Raw genomic sequence first — 18,853 nt, 5'->3', positions numbered from 1 at the left:
GTGACAATAATTAGCTACATTTTACATCGGAGGCTGCATTTATTTACTATTGAAGTAATTACATAAAAGTTGCATTGGTGATTACAAAAAAAAAAAAAAAAAAAAAAATCCACTTTAATGACACTTATTGTTTTGAATTTGTAGATTAAGCCTTAGGGAACCAATGTTGGGGACAGTTAGAGGTTTAGAAGGGCCCACTGTTCCTCAGGTGAAAAAGCATATGAAATTATGGAGAGGATGTGATATGAAGAGGGGGTACACATAATTTGACAAAAATGCAAAGGGGGTGCACAGGACAAAACTGAAGTAATTCTACATGTTCAATCAGTCAATAATTAGAAAAGTCGCTTTTAATTGTATGAAATGGAAAAGGTTACTGGGTACATTATAGGGTAAATTTATACTGGGAGTATTTGGTCACGTGGTGATCTGGGTCCAGTTCCAGGCTCGAGCAGGTACCGTTAAAACCACATGCACGATAGTTGGGCGCGTGCAGATTTAGGGAGTTTTAGTCAGGGATCGACAGATTACTGATCATCCAACAACGATGTCCTCCTCCTCCTCCTCCTTCACCTCCAGACGGAACAGTGTCCGCGGAACCCGGCCACCGTCCGACCAGTGCCCTGGCCGCCGCCGGAGCTCCAGCTGCCCCTTCCTCCCTCCTGGAGCTCAGACGGAGATGTTCCCGGTCAGTGTGAGCCACTCTGTGTTCATGGTAACCCTCCGCTTCCTGCTGGCCATAGACCTGTGGCTGTCCAAGAGGCTGGGGGTGTGCGCCTGTGAGGGCTCTCCGTGGGGTGGTATCAGGCCTCTGGTGCGTCTGGTGGAGCTCTCTGGACATGTGGCCCCCTGGCTCATAGGCACCGTGTACACCATGGTGTCCAGACACAGCGAAGCAGAGCAGGAGGACATGCTCAACCTGGCTTTAGGTGAGTCCAAATAACTCTATCTTTAATGTGATTTATCACATACAACTAGAATAACTTACTCATTTGTTTATTCTGGCCTATATGAATTAAGTACAAAATGGTATGAAATACAATTTATTCCTTTTTTTTTTTTTTTTTTTTGTGACTGTAATTCAAGTACCAATATCAAAAACATTTGTCAAATTACATTTTTCCTAAAAAAAGTTAAACTTTTGCATCTATAATAGATTTGGATTTCGTTAAAGCTGATATCCGGAGTTTCTGAGACATCTATGTTTGTACCAAACTAGTCTTTTACTATGGTCTACTGCCGGTGGTCATTCACATACATGTAAATAAGTCCCGCCTTTGTCCTATTATGGACCCCTATACAAATGGAAATGAGCGCTGTGATCGCCCAGCCAATAGGCTTCGACTTCCTGCAGCGGACTCTGTCAATCAAAGTGAATTGTGAACTGTGCACGGAAACAAGGCTGCGCGTCATAACAGCAAACGTAAATATGATTTTGGCTCTTACCTGGCCCATAGACCTATATCAATGCGACCCGATGCGACCTTGTTATGTTCTGTGATGCGCGTGCAGAAAAGTAGAGGCGTGGCTTCTGGTAGATTGGCAGAGGCAGTGGGAGGAAGTGGAGCCGTTTAGGGCGGGACATCGAGACGTTTCTCAGAAACTCCTGATACCAGCTTTAAGTTCTTGAATTATTATTATTGTTTAAATAAAGTAACCACATACATATATAAAGGTATTCAGTATGTTTTATGAAAATAAAGTGCAATCAACTTCCAAGCCAAAATGCATTGAGGAGTGAGGTAGTTTAACAAGGTCTGATGTCATTTACTGACACTAGTGATGTGGAGTTTACGTGCTATGCACTTGTTAGCGCAATTTAATAATTATTTTGTTAAAAAAAAAAAACATGATAAATCGATTTGGACATTTTTTGGATTGATTACGATAATCAAGTGGTAAAATATTGCAATATTTCCCCGAACTTTTTCCCACACCTTTATTATTAACTGTTTGATATTAACATGAAAGAGTATTAGTGTAATTAAAAATGTTGAATCACACAAATATTGCATTTTCTTTTTGCATTTTGACTTTCACCGCAAAGTTTCAAGTTCACGTTAAGATAAAGTCTGTCAAACCATTCACTAGGAACAACTGGTCCAAGTTGTGCCAGTTCAGACCAGGCAGATGTTTGTTGAGCAGCTGCAAACCACAGAAAATAATTGTTGGCTGGTCGTAAATGCCATTTTTTTCTCAAGGTAACGCAACTATTGTGGTGCTGACATACAGTTTTGTGCTGTGGGGAAATGCCACAGCTATTCTGGGCACATAATCACCCAGGGAATGAGTCTTTGTGTTTTGGAAAGTCTATAGATAGCATAACAGTGCTTTTGTTTCAGACCAATTAGAACATGTTCAGTCAACGCTGTGAACAACAATTTATCTCATATAAAATAGTTCATTCACAATATGTTGAGGCTTGTGTTCTGATATTTATGTATACCAAAAATCACATATTTCGGAAAAGGAATAATAACGTTCTTTGTGTGCAAATATTTTTTTTTACTTGCTCAATGGTCAGCTAGGCCGTCCCCCCATCATTACGTCTCTCGGCCCCCAGTTTGGGAACAACTGGTCTAGGTCAGTGGTTTGTAAACTTTTCAGCCCGCGACACCCAAAGTAACCCACGGTGCCTGAAGGTGGTACATGAACACTGAAGAACAGTCATGTGGATACAGGGCCATCTGTAAGGGGGAATAAAGGGCCTTTTTTTGTGGCCCATCCATAAAGTCAGCAATAATAATGGGCCATTGTTATATGAATCTGTAATAAACACATTTATTTATTGATTTGAATAAAATGCAGTGTTATCCTAGTCATCTTAAAGATGTCAATCCTTGTTTTAATCAGAAATGAAATAGTTTGAAGTTGACCAAAAATGGTGGGAAAAGGTAGTAAAATGGGATTTTAAAAACCACAGTAATTTATTTGGTTAAAAGTTGCAAATTAGAGTGGCAAAAAAAAAATGATAAAAAGGAACAATTCATTTAAACTAGCAAATAATGGGCATGTTACTCATGGATGTGGTTAAATTGGCAAAGATAAGCATGAAATATGGTGAAAAGAGGTTAAAAGTGACAATAACGGGTCAACATGTTTGACAATAGGTGGGAACAGTGGTGGGAAGGGTTTATTAGTGCTGAAAATGTCTTGAAAGTAGAAAAAATGTGCTGAAAATGTCTTGAAAGTAGAAAAAATGTGCTGAAAATGTCTTGAAAGTAGAAAAAATGTGCCGAAAAGGCTTTGAAATTTGATGGAGAAGTGACAGAAATGGGAATGATGTGGGAAACATACATAAAAGGCGCAAAAATATGGCAAAAAAAGTGGTGAAAATGGGTTAAAATATGGAAAGTTTGGTGTAGTTGCATAAAAAAGGGTAAAGATTTGCAAGAATGGGCTCAAATTGTTCAAAAAATATTCTCGTTTCTTGAAGGCATCTGGCATATTTACCAAATACAGAACAGCTAAAACTTTATGTAGTAAATTATTCTCTTTTTGCTATATGCTAATGCTGGCATTCTGTTGCTATCTGTCCCAGCTCTGATTGTGGACCTGCTGCTGGTCCGAGTCGTGAAGACACTGGTCAGACGTCGAAGGCCAGCAGTTCAGAACCGCTCCGACCTCCTCTCAACCTTCTTCATAGAGCGTTACTCCTTTCCATCTGGCCATGCGTCAAGGGCGGCCTTGTGTGCCCGATTCTTCCTCACCCAGCTGGTGGACACCACCTCCATGCGCGTCCTTGTGGTGGGTTGGGCTGCCCTCGTCAGCCTGTCCAGACTGTTGCTAGCCAGACACTATGTGACAGATGTGGGCTTCGGTCTGGCTTTGGGCTACTGTCAGTATGGCCTGGTGGAGAGGTTGTGGGTGACTTGGGACTGCCTGCAGAAGCTAATGTTCATGCAAGTAAGAGAGAGAATCAACAGGGTGTCTGCTGGACTGTGGATGGTGGGGTGGAAACTGTAGGTGAGGTAGTGGGTGAGGGGTTTTATAACACAGATATATAATGCTGCTTCCAGGGTTGGTGTCAAGTACATTTTTAAATGACTAGTACGGCTTCAATTATCCATGTTCAATTACAACTCAATTATGATTACATTTACAAATATTTCCCCCTGAAAGTCAATTACAATTACGTTCTCAATTACTGAAGTTAGATTACAACATAATCACGACTAACCTGTCTCACGACGGTCTACTATTACAGTATTACCCTACTGATGATGTGTTGTTGCAATAGTAACAATAGAGATAAAAGAAATCCTGAAAAATCTTGTCTGAATAAACGAAACCTCAACTTGACATACTATTCAAAATGAATCTCGTTGGAACTATTACATGGAAGTCAAGTGAAACTTCAAAGGAACCATCAAAGGCGATCAGCTCTGACGAAGCCTCTTAGTTGACAGGCGAAACATGTCAGAAGATAAAAATTTTCTGAAAAACCTTGTCTGAATAAACGAAACCTCAACTTGACATACTATTCAAAATGAATCTCGTTGGAACTATTACATGGAAGTCAAGTGAAACTTCAAAGGAACCATCAAAGGTGATCAGCTCTGACGAAGCCTCTTAGTTGACAGGCGAAACATGTCAGAAGATAAAAATTTTCTGAAAAACCTTGTCTGAATAAACGAAACCTCAACTTGATATACTATTCAAAATGAATCTCGTTGGAACTATTACATGGAAGTCAAGTGAAACTTCAAAGGAACCATCAAAGGCGATCAGCTCTGACGAAGCCTCTTAGTTGACAGGCGAAACATGTCAGAAGATAAAAATTTTCTGAAAAACCTTGTCTGAATAAACAAAACCTCAACTTAACATACTATTCAAAATGAATCTCGCAGGAACTATTACATGGAAGTCAAGTGAAACTTCAAAGGAACCATCAAAGGCGATCAGCAGAACTCCTCTGATGAAGACTGGCAGTTGACAGTCGAAACATGTCAGGAGATAAAAAAATTCCTGAAAAACCATGTCTGAATAAACAAAACGTTAACTTAACATACTATTCAAATCAAAAAGAAGTTGTAATGAATCTGGCTGGAACTCTAACCCTATAAAACGCAACCTTCTTCTTGTGCTAGCTTTCTGTTAGCATCTCTAATGATAATGGGTTAGTTTGACCCTTGTCCTAAATCATTTGTAAAATACACCAAAAAAATTGTTAACTACAGTATGTATGTGTAAGCCATAGAACTGTAACATGGTCCCCCAGGTTTGTGTTTAATTACATTTTAATTGACAGTTTTTATAGGCCAATTACCAATTACAAAGTCAATTATCTGAACTCAATTACAATTCAATTACGATTTCAACAGTGACATATTTTTCCTATTATGATTACAATTACAGTTACGTCACAATTGTAATTAATTACCAATCACGCATTTACAATTAGAATTGACCCCAACCCTGGCTGCTGCTGAGAAAACTGTTTTCTACATGAAAAGATTACAGTATTAGTCACATATCACCCCATATTGATTCATGGACTGAAATAAACAAGAACAAAATCAAATACATTTTTTAAAATTAGAATTTGAAGAAAGTGTATTGTGCACATGCAGCGTTGACTGACCTAAAGGTCAAATTCATCTGTTGTCTCGTGTGGTTTTTCCTCTTACCCAGTGATTGCAGTCCACAGTTCAATCTGCATACACGTGCACGCTTTTGATTGACTCGAGCCCATCCGAGTTTCCATCAGCTGCTGCTGAGTTTCCAGATAGCCATCATGTTGCAATGTGTTTGATCTCATCTTACAGTGCTGAAAAAGCCCCTCAGTGTTTCCACCCACTCTCCTTACTGTACGATTGTAACTTTAAAATAAAAACTATATGAAGGCTGTCGGGTGGAAAAAGGTCAGCACTTGCCAAAACTCGTAAGATAGACCCCTCTCTGTTTAAGCTGGTGGTTAATAAAACTTAACACATTCAGCATCATAAATCACAAAAGCACTATAACTCATATTTTACGACTATAAATGTATCTTATACAAGACAAAATGAGGTGTTTTGTCACCTGTGTTGCATTTGAAACAATGTGAGGCACATTTTGTAACATATTCAGATTTTAAATAACACAATTGCTTTAAGAGTTGCAGTTCAGCTAAAGAGCACAGTCACAGTTTTCTAACAATGACACAATTTTATTTTTTTGGGCCACTTTTCATCCAAATAAGCCAACTTTTGCACAATAACCACCACTTGTTTCCTTTTCCTTCTACATTTTGCCTTTTTTTTTTTTTTTTTTTTTTTAAAGGATTTTTTTGGGCTCTAGTGGCCTTTATATAACAGTTGCTTGACAGGAAGGGGGTTGGAGAGAGCAGGGAATGACACGCAGGAAAGGGTCCCAGGCCGGGAATCGAGCCTGGACCCGCTGCAGGTGAGGAACTATGGCCTCTGTACATGGGGCGGGCGCTCAACCCACTGAGCTACACACCACCCCCATTTTGCCTTTTTTTGTTCCATATGTTTTCCCCTTTTTCATAATTTTTTGCCCATTTAAGCTACCTTTTTCCATTACATACCACCTGGTGCCTCTTTCTTTCTCCATTCATTGGCCATTATTGACTGCTTTTGACCCATTTTAGTGACCTTTCACTCTTTTTTTTGCCACTTTTTGACCACCAGTTACCAATAAATAAAACACCTTCAGCATCATAAATCATAAAAGCACTATAACTCATATTTTACAACTAGAAACGTATCTCATACAAGACAAAATAAGGTATACCCCCTGTGTTGAATTTTAAACAATATGAGGCACATTTTGTAACATTGTAGTCTGATTTTTAAATAACACAATTGCCTTAAGAGTTCATCTAAAGAACACTGTAATAGTTTTCTACATGTTTAAATGTTTTTCCAACAATGACAATAAATATATCCTGATTTTGGATGATACCAAATGACTCAATTGTGTTGTTGTTACTTGTACTGAACCCTGCATCCATACTCAGACTATTTTAACTCTCTCCATCACAGAAAATATCCCAGATTGAAATGAGTCTGCAGTTTGCAATGTTATTGTCTGGTGTGTACCACCCTTGTGTGCTTTTTGTCCATTCCTTTTGTGTATTTTTCCCATAAAATATTTGTTTTTTGGAGACGTATTTGTGTTGTCATTTGGTGTTTTTCAGAGTAATTTTTGTGCATTTCACTTGTTGTTTTGCTTGTTTGTTAGTACTGTGGGTTTGCGGACTCATGTTTTGTGTTTCTCTTGTCTTTTTGTGTTCTTCTGTTGTTATTTTCTGTAATTTTGTGTATTTTTTTGAGTCATTTTCAGAATCAGAATGAATTTATTAATCCCAGGGGGAAATTGCTTTCGTTACAGACATTTTGTTCATTTTTGTTGTTGTTTTGTTGTTATTTGGTGTAATGTTTTGCATTTCTGTTAGTGTTTTGTAGTAGTTTTGTGTGTTTTTCTTGTCTTACTGTATTTTCCTGCAATGTTTTAATTCTTTGTATTTTATCAATGTATTCTTGCATTTTTGTGTGTATTTTTCTGTCATTTTGTATGTTTACTTCTGGCGCTGCATAAAATAAGACCACGGGCAGCATGTGGCCCTAACTGTGGTAAACAAAGGTTTAAACACAAATTCTGAATATAATATATTACACAACTTTATAAAACATTTAAAGTACAATTCTCATGAAATTTAGGAGCATAAACTATTGAACCATCTTGTGAATTCTTTTATATACTGAGCATATTTATTCTCTATAATATATGAAGTTAATGCAGCAAAAAGTGGTAAAGTATAATCATCCACAGTTTAAAACATATGGTGCGATTCAGATTTGTCTTAAGCTGACTACCCAAAGGTTTCATCAGTGTAGACTATTCCGTGATAAGCACTCCGCTCCTCAAGCTATCCAAGCATACAGTCAATGAACAGCTGTCATTACAAATTGCATCATATCAATGGAAAAATATTAAGGGGAGTCTTAGCATTTGCACATAAGTTATGTCACAGTTGCTACGCAGCAAAATCTGGCATGGGATTCAAACCAGCAATATCCAGGTTGTCACTCAGAGTCCTAAGATCTATCCACCTAGCACAGGAGTGTCAAAGTCATTTTAGTTCAGGGGCCAAATAAGGAGGAGTTTGATCTCAAGTGGGCCACAGATTTTATGCAGGAAAATTAGTAATTTCAACATTATTGTGCCCTAGTTTTACATAAAATACAAAATATGTGCGAAACTGACAATATCCAAGCAATAAGTGACAGATATCAGTCCCAATAGGATCTTCACTTTAAATTTCCTAGATTTATGTGACCAATATATATTTAATTTAGGGAAATATGTAATAATTTGAGGACATTTTTGAGTTTTTTCAACTGTTTAATGTTAAAATTGACTGCAATCATGCAATATAAGCAGCGGGAAAACTGTGAGTCCCTGCAAATATTGTTGTTGTTCATTCACGTTTTCTCTGTCATTTTTACATTCTCCTGTGGGCCAAATTGGATCGTCCAAAGGGCCGGATTTGGCCCCTGGGCAGGGGGTTTGACACATGTGACCTAGCATGTCCTTATTTTAATTTTTATTATTTTATTTTATTTTACATATTGTCTTTTTGTTGCTGTTTAAGTTTGGAGTGAAGAATATTTTTAAAACTCAATAATGTTTCAAAAGCATGTTTACCTAAGGTTTATTAAAATCACAAGAAGCATGAACATTTAACATTTAATGAATACATAAAAAATACTTGAAAAGGCATCATCAAATCACATTGTCTATTGTGTGTAAAGTGAAATAACTACAATTCTAGTTTTATTATTGTTATACATCATTATATTTACATATCCAATAGAAAAAAAAAAACACTTAACTTGAAGTTTTATACATAAAAGCTGACATAACGCTGTCATTATTATAACACGGCACCTGTCATTATCATTAGCATGAATAAGGTAAGGCTTAAGTCATTAAGTGTTGTTCAATACCCTAACCCTAGCCCTTTGTTATCCTAATCCCGAACCCTAAACCCACTAGTTCCAAACCCAAAAAATGCCCACATAGCTCCAAAGGCGTCATAATTTAGCAAACGACACTTAATGACATGCTAATGACAGATAACGACAGCGTAATGTCAGCCTTATGTATAAAACTTCAAGTACAGTGTTACCAAAAAAAGTGAGTAAGTTAATAATAAACTGATTTTCTCATGCCACATCAGTGCAGTCACTGAAAAAGTCCTCACTGGTTCCTCTTTAGCTGCTGCCGTTGGAGGCCCCTCCCAGTCTGAGGCTGTAGGTGACCATGTGGAAGTTGTCCCAGGCGTACAGCTTCCGCAGGGCGTGGTTGTAGTCCACCATACTGTTGTATCGGTACTTGTTCTTCAAGGACACAGAGACAGTCCTCCCCTCACCGGTAGAAGTGTCAAACATATAGTTAATGCTGGTGTTGGCCGCGGTGTAGCTGGCCACCGTGTACAGACGTCCACACATCATGAAAGCGTTGGCCACCGTGTTCTTCCTGATGTTGGTTTCCCAGCTTCTCATCACCTCCAGACTCTTTGGGTCCAGCTGGGAGATCACAATGGCACCCTTTGCCTTGCTCGTACTGTAGATGACCCACAGGCCTTGTTCGTCAGCGGCAAAGTCGATGTCAGTGTATCCGCCCCAGGAGTACGGATACTGGCCATGGAAACCAGCATAAGGCAGCTCCACATGTGCCGCCACAGTCTCAGAGGTCAGGTTATAACGAATCAGTGTCCGACTGCGTCTCAGCTGGTAGTAGAGGGAACCTTTGTAGATGGTTGCACCTGTGCTCTCTACCGGCTCAGGGAGAACCAGGACCTTCATGGGAAAGCCTCGGGTGAACTGATCCATGTCCTCATATGCAAAGAATTGGCGCACGTCCTTACCGACAGCATCGATGCGCCACACGGTCTCATTGGTGTAGAAGGAACCTTGAGGCTCAGGATCCTGCAGCCACACCCCATATTTCCCCATGATGGTGTCGGCCTTCCTGAGCATCACAGGATCTCCTACAGACAGCAGCTCTCCACAGCCTGAAGTCAAACAACTGTGTGAGTACAACATTTTCAAATCATCCAAAAGCATTGAAACGAAATCAACATTAGCACTCACTGAGTGTGACGGTATGATTTCCATCAGTGATGAGGTGTGAGGCTGGCACTTGTGTGACCTCAGCCTTCATCTCTTGATATGCTCCATCTTCAGCATTGTGTGCAAGGTCTGATAGAAACAAGCAAAGAAAATCAGAAAAAATGTATCGTTAGATAAAGTCGAACTGGCTACGGTAGATTTTTAATACCTAGATGTTCATGTCCATTTGCAACAATGAACCGATAAGCCATTGAACTACGAGTGCTGCTCTATTACTGTTCGTGAATTACATGTTCTTTAATTCATGGTTTGAAGGCACTGCAGCAAGCTGACCATAAAGGTGTATTGAATATGGCTAACTTTGTTTGTCTTCTGCTTGCAATGGTTCATTTTTTTCACCAGTGTTTCATTAATTGTTTGTCTGTTTGGATTTGGTCAAAAGCACCCAATAGATTTGGACAAAATCGAAACCAAAAAAAGGCCACACGCCATGGAAGATTCCATTAAATTTCAGATGGGATCTGGATCAATATACTGATTCTGGATCAGTTTGAAAAGTCAAAAAATCCCGATCTCTCATGATTGGCAATATTTCAAAAATTCATGTCTTGGTTCGAAATTGACTGATCTTTAAGAAATTTGACTCAGTTCTGTCGGGCTGGTTCCTCAAATATCCTACTGAGTTTTACCTGGCTCGGATCTAGATTCCACTCAATCCAATTCCACTTTATTTATGTAGTGCAAAATACAACAAAGTCATCTCAAAGAGCTGAACAAAATATAAAGTCCATAATTAGAAAGAAAGAACCCAACAAGATCCACATGAACAAGCATTTAGGGACGGTGGGAAGAAAGCTCCAGTGGAACCAGGTTCAGAGGTGGCAGCCATCCGCTTCGACTGGTTATGGTTAGTGAACAGAAGGGCAAACAGAATAGGATGGATGGAAGGATAGTCCATCCAAGTGTCCCAGACTAGTTGAGCCTCAAAAAAATGATTGCACATTCCATCACGATTTTTCCCAAAAAGAGGGGTGCCCATACATTTGGACTTACTGTGTCGTTATTAATGAAGATAGAAATGTCTTCCAAACCTTTAAAGTGTGAACAATCATGATACCATGATCAGGATTACTCATCCAGATATCTGGCGAAGAGGATATTTGACACTTGGTAGAGAGTTGTTCCCTCTGAGTGCTCTTGTTTTGTATGAAACAACAGGAAGTTGCCCCACCATTGGTTTCAAAATGTAAAACCCTGCAGAGAAAACCTAACCCCTGAATGCAATTTTTTTTAATGGCCAGGCATCAGGCCATTAGTTTGTGAACCGTACGTCAGAGCCCAGCAGGTTTTGTCTGTAACTCTGTGATGGATGAGTCAAGTAAGTAAACATCAGTAAACGGCTAAGCTGTAAAATAAGATTGAAGAGTCGTAAATTCCTTTCCTCCTTATTTCAGCCAGGGGCCACGGGTCAGTCTGTGGCAGCCAGACTTGCTTCACCGTTTTATTAGTCAACCACAAATATGCAATGATTAGATGCAACAAAAGTTTGAAACTTCAAAAACATTTCTTCAAAGCCACTACATGGTCTTTAAAGAGTTGAGGGGTTCTAGTCTTATCATTTGTTTGTGTTTTTCCTGGACATACCACCAGTAGGCCTTTTTTCATCCAGAGCCGCTCCTGAGGTGTGTGTCTGCTGACAGGTTCTCTGCTTCAGGTTCTCTAGCTCCATGTTTAGCTCATTCAGCCTCCTCTGTTGCTCTTGGACCTGCTTACTTAGGTGTTTCTTGTCCACCTGCAGCTGATTTTTCTCCTGTGAAACCTGGTAGTAAGCCTCCTGAAGACCACCCGTCTCGTTAGGATGGAGCCCAGTCTCCGCTCCTTCATCCACGTCCTCGATTAGTCGACCGACCAAAGCTTCCAGCAAGGAGATCCGAGTCAGGATCCCCTTTACCTCTGCTTTGGTGATGCTTCCAGTGCAGCTGGACCTGTCTGGACCTGCAACGGTGAAGGTGTAGTGACAGCGTCCTGTAGGGTCATTGGAGCGGACGAAGGAGGCTTGGTCTTGTGCTTGGCTGAATGCAAAATAGGACAAATAGAAGGTGAAGACTTGGAACCACATTCTTCAAAGCAAAGATGAGCTGGAGGTTTGTCCTGTATCTTTCTCTGTGTTCACTTATAAGGCCTGAGTCTTTCTTACAACCGAGGCTCTCCTGATCAGAGTGTGAAACTTTCAGCAGCAGTGGATGCTTATATGTCAGCATGAAGGGGAGTGGGAGGAGACTGGGAGAGAGTCACGGGAATCAAGACATCTCGTGGCTGTTTGTGCGCCTGTCCACGTGGTTTTTTTTCTGTTTTCGATGCTTCTGGGGTACAAAGTGGTTTATCCAATGAAAAAACTGATAGAACATAAGAGAGCAAAGATGCAGCGCTGCTTTTTAGGGATTCTTAGATTCTGTTGTAATAAACAGACGGTGTGACTGCAGTCAATTGTTTCATCCATTAATGACAATATCACTATAAAACATTACTAATGTTTTATTTAAACATTAATCTGCAGGCTTAGAAATTATTATAATTGTAATCACGTAATTGATAATTAATTACAATTATGGCGGAAGAGCTGGAGGAAGTGGCTGGGGAGAGGGAAGTCTGGGTCTCCCTACTGAGGATGCTGCCCCCGCGACCCGGAAACGGCTAAGCGGGAGAAGATGGATGGATGGATGGATGGATGGATGGATGGCGGTATTATAAAAAAAATCTGATGCTGTAACAATAATAATTGAATTGTAATTGAGCTCAGATAATTGACTTTGTAATTAGCATGTAAATTCTATAAAAACTGGGGAACAATGTTAGAGTTCTATGGCTTACACATAAATAGTTAACATTCATTTAAATATGTTTCATGTCAAGTTTTCCCACGACAATTCAGTTCTTTTGAGTATTATTAAATAAATTGAAATTGAGGTGTATACTGACAGAAAAAAGGCCCTGACGCCCACATCAAAGACATCAATACCAATACTTTTATGGATAAGGAAGCTTAACAAGATAACCAAGAGATAGAAAACAAATAGGATGATAGATAATGATTGTTTAGTGTATTTTACAGCTGATTTAAGACACGGGTCTTAGAGATGCTAACACAAGAGGAAGGTTTATGGGCTATCTATTAAAGTTTCAGTAATTGTGATTAATTGAATTTGAACTTAAGTAATTGAGAACGTAATTGTAATTGACTTTTAGTGGAAAAATAACAATTGTAATTGGAAAAATGCTGGTCACTGCAATTCTAATTTAGTTGTAATTGATCATGAATAATTGAAGATGTAAGTACGTTTTTTTGTGTAAATGGCAGAATTTAATGCTTGTAAACTGCCTGGTTTGGGTTACGACGACATCAACATAAAATCAGTTTTACCCTGCGTTGTCTTCTTGTTTTTGCTGGAAAGATATTTATTGCCCAAATGGTGGGAAATCACCCAATATGACAATTTAGTAAGACGTTTGATTGGCATGTCATGCCTTGCCTGATAACCGGTGCAAATAACTTTACGCTCTATGCAGCTGAATGTGGTTAAAGTCAGGTCTGCAATGGAAGCACTAAAGTACAGTTTGAATTTGAACACAAATCGTCGATAAATCTTTTTATCGCCTCTGTGATCCCATCTGGCTCCCAGCAGGGAATGGCACACCTGCAGTTTATCTTTCTCACCCAACAGATATATCACTCAGTGAGCCAAAGTCTACCCACAGGTGTGTAAAGTCTATTATTGTGATAAAACGTGAGTTCCTGCAGTTCACTTACATTCATTGTTTGCATTTATTTTTTCAAAATGCCCAATGATTGACTGGATATTATGTAATCGGGCAGGAGCGAACAGGTTTTCCTATTAAAAATGAGCGTGTGGTGCACATCTGGGCTCGGCTTCACAGGATGGATCTGCCGTCTAGTTAACTTGTCCATTCCACAATGTTTTTCCCCTGTATTTTCGTTACATAACAACGATTTGAGTGACCAGTAAAACATCAGCGCCAGCTCCTCTGTCGGCCTCTTAGAGTCACAAGCATGAAGCATCTTATAAACATTTTAATCGGAGATGTCAGTATATGCAGAAGTTGCTCCACTGGGAGCCCGGAGCATCTGGTGTGTCAACTAAAATACTCAACGTGCACATGTGCATGAAACTCAGGACACAGTTTGTGATTATAATGGCTCTCGTGGTGTTTAACAGCAGCTTGGTTACGTTGACTTTTGTTTTTCCATGAGGTAAAGGCACAACGCAACGTTTTTTTTATAGCATAATACCTTAACCATCTTATTATCCTCAAATATTACTAATATTTTACCCTTGGGGTAGATCTGACCTCCAGAAAATGATTTTTAGAAAATTGTTAATCAAGTTTTTGTGTCAGGCACTTAGTTTGTTTGTTGAAAAGATAAATAACCCATTGATAATGAAACCTTGACCTGTTCTCTAGCGCCACCATCACAAACTTTTAAATTAGAATGTATTTATCATGAATAGTTTTCATCAAAATCTTCTCAAATTTACTGACAACATTAATGATCACAAGACTATGAACCCTATTAGTTGTGGTGATGATATGACCTTTCCTGCAGCGCCACCATCAGGTCAAACTTTCAGTTTTAGAGTTAGCGTATCCACATCAGCCCTGTCAAATAGTGGGGCGCGCCCCCGGTGCAATGTCTGGGAGGGTGCGTGTGACCCTGTGGCACATGCTTTGCTGGTGTAAAGTGTAATTGCACATCCACTACAGTAGGCAGCAGTGGCGCTCTCATGTGTGTGAGTGTGCGCTCTATTAGAGATCATAGAGCGGGGATGCCCAAACTTTTCAGTCCGCGACACACTATATATATTCTCTTTGCCCTCGAGACGAGGGTAGCGTGTGCCCTTCAGAGACATTGATCCCACCTCCCTGCTGAGTACCTGTGGGGCGCGTTGAACGGGGTGATGGCCAAAGCGAGACCGCCGCACCCGCTGGCGCAGAGTGGGGTTTTGTTTCCGAGCGACAGACGGCAAACCGGGCCTGTCCGGGGGCAGTGCCCGCGCAGCCCCACGGATGCCAATGCATCCCCCACTAGCAAAAGCCAAAGCCATCTGTGGGGGAAGAGGGTGAAACCCGGCTCCCATCGGAGGAAGCGGGGCGTCAATTAAAGACGTTACACCCCAATCACGCTGATAAGCCGCTTGAGTTTTTTCAGCGAAAAAAGTGCTGAATATTGCCAACAATCATCTTATTTTGTGAACGCTACTTCAGTATCAGCAAGCACTGTTAGCATCATATAAGGTAGCGTACCAGATTGACAGCGACACAGACTGTTTATTTATTGCTTATGTATGTTTTAACAAACTCATTGTCTTAGGATCTATTTTCTTCTTCTTCTTCTTCTTCTTCTTCTTCTTCTTCTTCTTCTTCTTCTTCTTCTTCTTCTTCTTCTTCTTCTTCTTCTTCTTCTTCTTCTTCTTCTTCTTCTGTGTAGTTTTACGGTGGTTGGCAACCAAGGCAAGGAGCATTACCGTCCACAAAAAAGAATAACAGTAACAGAAAATAATTGAGGAGCGCTGATCTACATGCATATTCATGCCTATGGTGTGGGAAAGTTCTCATGAGAATACAACTATTAATTTTTAAATGATAAACATTGAATGGGGTCAAATTGACCACAAAGACAATAGGATGGTTAAGATCAATGATATGTATTTTGTTTCCATTTTAAATGGATGCTGATGGGATAAATGGGAGGCAAATTAAGTATTTAGGTCTATTGTGTCATCTTCCCGCAATATATAATGTTATAATGTTCATGAATTAATCAATAAATAATTTAAAGCATCAGATCGTCATTGATCTGTAGCCATTTACCACAACTACTACTACTACTAGTAGTACTACTAATCTTATTGTAACTGTGGCAGACTTCAACGCCACATGATGACAGCAGGATATTAATCTATAGCAGCCTCTGTGTGTCTGCTGTTTGAGAAGAAAAATAACCTATTCCTCTAAGTCATCACAACGATCCCAGCCTTGTGTTCCAGTCCTGAACATGAATCAACGGTTTCAGTAGGAGGCCTCACAGACCAATCAGGGGCTCCCCAGGGTTATATTTACAGGTGTGAGATGTTGCGTAACGTCCACTTATGCAGGTGTCTGTCTGGACCTATTGATGTGTGACGTACTAATGGAGGCATGAACCATGAATTATAAGGTGCAGTTCTAAATTCTTGGTGGTTTAACACCTTTGAGGACCACATCCCACTCTGTTTTTCCTGAAGGTCTGTGCTAATGTTTATAAGAACGAGAAAATAGTGAGACGGCTGGGGACTCTTGACAAAAGCTGAGACGTCAGCTGTCAATTCTCAATAAAGAGTTTAGTTTTCTGTGAAGGAGGGAAAACAATTGTTTTATGATGTTGTGTTTAGGCGTGACTTTAGAGGTATAATCTCCTACGCGCACAAATTCTCACAGCAGGACAGTAACTGTTGTTTGGGTCCAACGTGTTAAAACACAGCTTATCATCGCTGACAAAGACACGCTGGCGTGGCTCCAGGCAATCTACTGCAAAAGCAAAACAGCCATGGTTGCAATAGTGATGTAAGCATATATGTGCCTCATGTCTGTCTGACATTTACAAAAATGTTATATATTGTTTTTCCTGGCCTGGAGCATTATAACAAAGTCTAAATAATAACCAACATTTAAAAATGTCCTAAAACCATAAACCATCTTGTTGTCAGGATGGACATTTGGCTCTATTGCAGGGTACCTTATATGATTATTAAAACTTTCTTTACTGTTCAATTAAAACAAAAAGCAATAGAACAGTTGTTATGTTGAAGTTCTAAAGCAGATTTGGACAACTTTTATCACAGCGTTAGCCACAAAAATGTGATGTGTCTGATCCGAGGGCCACAATATCAACATTCATATCAGCATTTAGAATAATGACCAATCTGAGCATTAATACAGGGAACAACAAAGAGTTTGTGTGTTTTTGTTGTTGTTTTATTTGATGTCATTGTCAATCAATCTGTGTTGTCAAATTGTGTATTTCTGTTCTTGTTTAGTGTATTTTTCTGCCTTTCTGTGTTTTTTGGTTGGTGTTGAGTGTGTTATCCATTTAAAAAAAAACTTTTTTGGTATATTTTTATTGTTGTGTGTGTATTTTTATTGTTTTTTGAGGATTTTTTCTATTGTTTTTGTGTATTTCTGATGTTGTTTTGTGAAACTTTGTCATTGTTTTCTACATTTTCCGTTTTGTGTGTGTGTTTTAGTAGTCATTTTGTGTGTTTTTGAAGTCATTTAATGCGTTTACTTTGGGGGATGCAGAAAATTAGACTGTGGCCCCTGGGCCGCCAAATGTCTGTTCTAAAGGAAGCAGGTTAGCAGGATGTTTTCATCTCTAAACAACTCTTAACTTACAATTGCTACTGCAAATGTCAAATATTCCAATAAATCCAAAAAGTACATTTTCAGAAACTGAAATCATATCTTTGTTAATTTGACCTCTACGCTCTAGAAGCTGGAGTTTTTCCTTTTAGGTCATTGTACGGTAGATACTGTAGGACTTTTAAACTTTTTGCTGCTTTTATTTAAAGTGCTTCAGAGCAGCGACTCTCAACTGGTGGGTCGGGACCCAAAAGTGGGTCACAAACTTGTACTGGATGGGTCACGGACAGCTGGTAAAACATAAATAAATTAATATTTATCAACACTCATGTTGAATTTGTCTTTTATTTTGAAAGAAATGTTCCTTTTGACAGGCATGTCACAAATATATTCATTCATGTTTTTAAAAAATATCATATATGTGTGTTTTCAACAGCTATTTTTGAAAAACTCAATTTGGTTGGTTGAATTCTAAAAAAAAAAAGTGGGTCGCGATTTATTGACAGGGAAAATGTGGGTCCCAGGGTGAGAATGATGTCCTTTTTTATTTTCAATTCAGTATTTTCATGTAAAACTGCAAATGTAGGCTTTCTATGATTAAAATATAGTAAATATACTTCACGTGTTGATAGGTTCTCATCACTCTCTTGTTGTATGACATCATGTACAGTAAATACAGTTTGAAAATAATGGATGACCTGTGCTTTGGAATTCAGATGACACCTCCTCATGCATTCCAGGCATGTTTTTAAAGTACAGGGTTAAATGGATACCAGTGCGCTATGAGATTACGTTTAGGCTTTTTTTTTTTTTTAAATCTGAAATAATAAGAATAGGTCTGATCAAGTTTTTCTGCCCCAACATAAAAACTGACACTGAATGCTTTGCAAAAATGTGTTGACTATAGTGAAACAAATAGCTTTTATGTTCTTGTAAAGCACTGTAACACAAAATGATGGGTTTCACAGTGGTATGTTGATTGTGACACGCCATCCCCTTTTATTTTAACTTGACAAATGTTCCTGGTGTTCATGTTTTCATTAGTTTAAACCTAACCTTTGAAGTTTGCTTGAGGTAAAAATCACCATTCTTTAAAAATAAATTGATATAAATGATCCACAACCTTTGATAAAATACAAACCACCATAAAACGTATAATCATGAACATAAATGGAACAATGCGCGTACTGTATATATAGCCAATATAACAATTAGTCATTTTTGGGTTTTGTATTTTGTCAGTTGTCAAAAATAGCAAAAAAACACAAAAAAGATTTTAGCACATAACATAAGAAATTAAAATAAAAAGACCTTTTACATTTAACTCTTAACATTATTCTGAAATTGGAAAA

General features: G+C 39.0%; 2 protein-coding genes across 2 annotated transcripts; one reads left to right on the top strand and one right to left on the bottom strand.

Moving 5' to 3' along the window:
- Nucleotides 1-462: 462 nt before the first annotated feature.
- LOC114479578 (phospholipid phosphatase 6-like) lies at nt 463-4,366 on the top strand. Its single transcript, XM_028473323.1, has 2 exons — nt 463-929; nt 3,542-4,366. The coding sequence occupies exons 1-2, from the start codon at nt 548-550 to the stop codon at nt 3,964-3,966; spliced, it is 807 nt and encodes a 268-aa protein (XP_028329124.1). The 5' UTR covers nt 463-547; the 3' UTR covers nt 3,967-4,366.
- A 4,834-nt stretch (nt 4,367-9,200) lies between these two features.
- On the bottom strand, nt 9,201-12,259 carry LOC114479706 (myocilin-like). The gene is made up of 3 exons (XM_028473536.1): nt 11,730-12,259; nt 10,103-10,214; nt 9,201-10,041 (listed from the first exon to the last, which is right to left on the bottom strand). The coding sequence occupies exons 1-3, from the start codon at nt 12,202-12,204 to the stop codon at nt 9,225-9,227; spliced, it is 1,404 nt and encodes a 467-aa protein (XP_028329337.1). The 5' UTR covers nt 12,205-12,259; the 3' UTR covers nt 9,201-9,224.
- Between the last annotated feature and the right edge of the window lie 6,594 nt (nt 12,260-18,853).

The sequence above is a fragment of the Gouania willdenowi genome, chromosome 17, assembly GCF_900634775.1.
Source record: "Gouania willdenowi chromosome 17, fGouWil2.1, whole genome shotgun sequence".
In the NCBI taxonomy this organism is placed as follows: Eukaryota; Metazoa; Chordata; class Actinopteri; order Blenniiformes; family Gobiesocidae; genus Gouania; species Gouania willdenowi.
This window is presented reverse-complemented; position numbering and strand designations above follow the sequence as displayed.

What these genes read in the sequence shown, in the direction of transcription:
- LOC114479706 (XM_028473536.1), bottom strand. Translation starts at nt 12,204, where the DNA reads ATGTGGTTCCAAGTCTTCACCTTCTATTTGTCCTATTTTGCATTCAGC. An exon ending in TGAAAAAAGGCCTACTGGTG is followed by an intron (nt 10,215 to 11,729) that starts GTATGTCCAGGA and finishes TGTTTCTATCAG; the next exon opens with ACCTTGCACACAATGCTGAA. An exon ending in CATACCGTCACACTCAGTGA is followed by an intron (nt 10,042 to 10,102) that starts GTGCTAATGTTG and finishes GTACTCACACAG; the next exon opens with TTGTTTGACTTCAGGCTGTG.
- LOC114479578 (XM_028473323.1), top strand. Translation starts at nt 548, where the DNA reads ATGTCCTCCTCCTCCTCCTCCTTCACCTCCAGACGGAACAGTGTCCGC. An exon ending in CATGCTCAACCTGGCTTTAG is followed by an intron (nt 930 to 3,541) that starts GTGAGTCCAAAT and finishes TATCTGTCCCAG; the next exon opens with CTCTGATTGTGGACCTGCTG.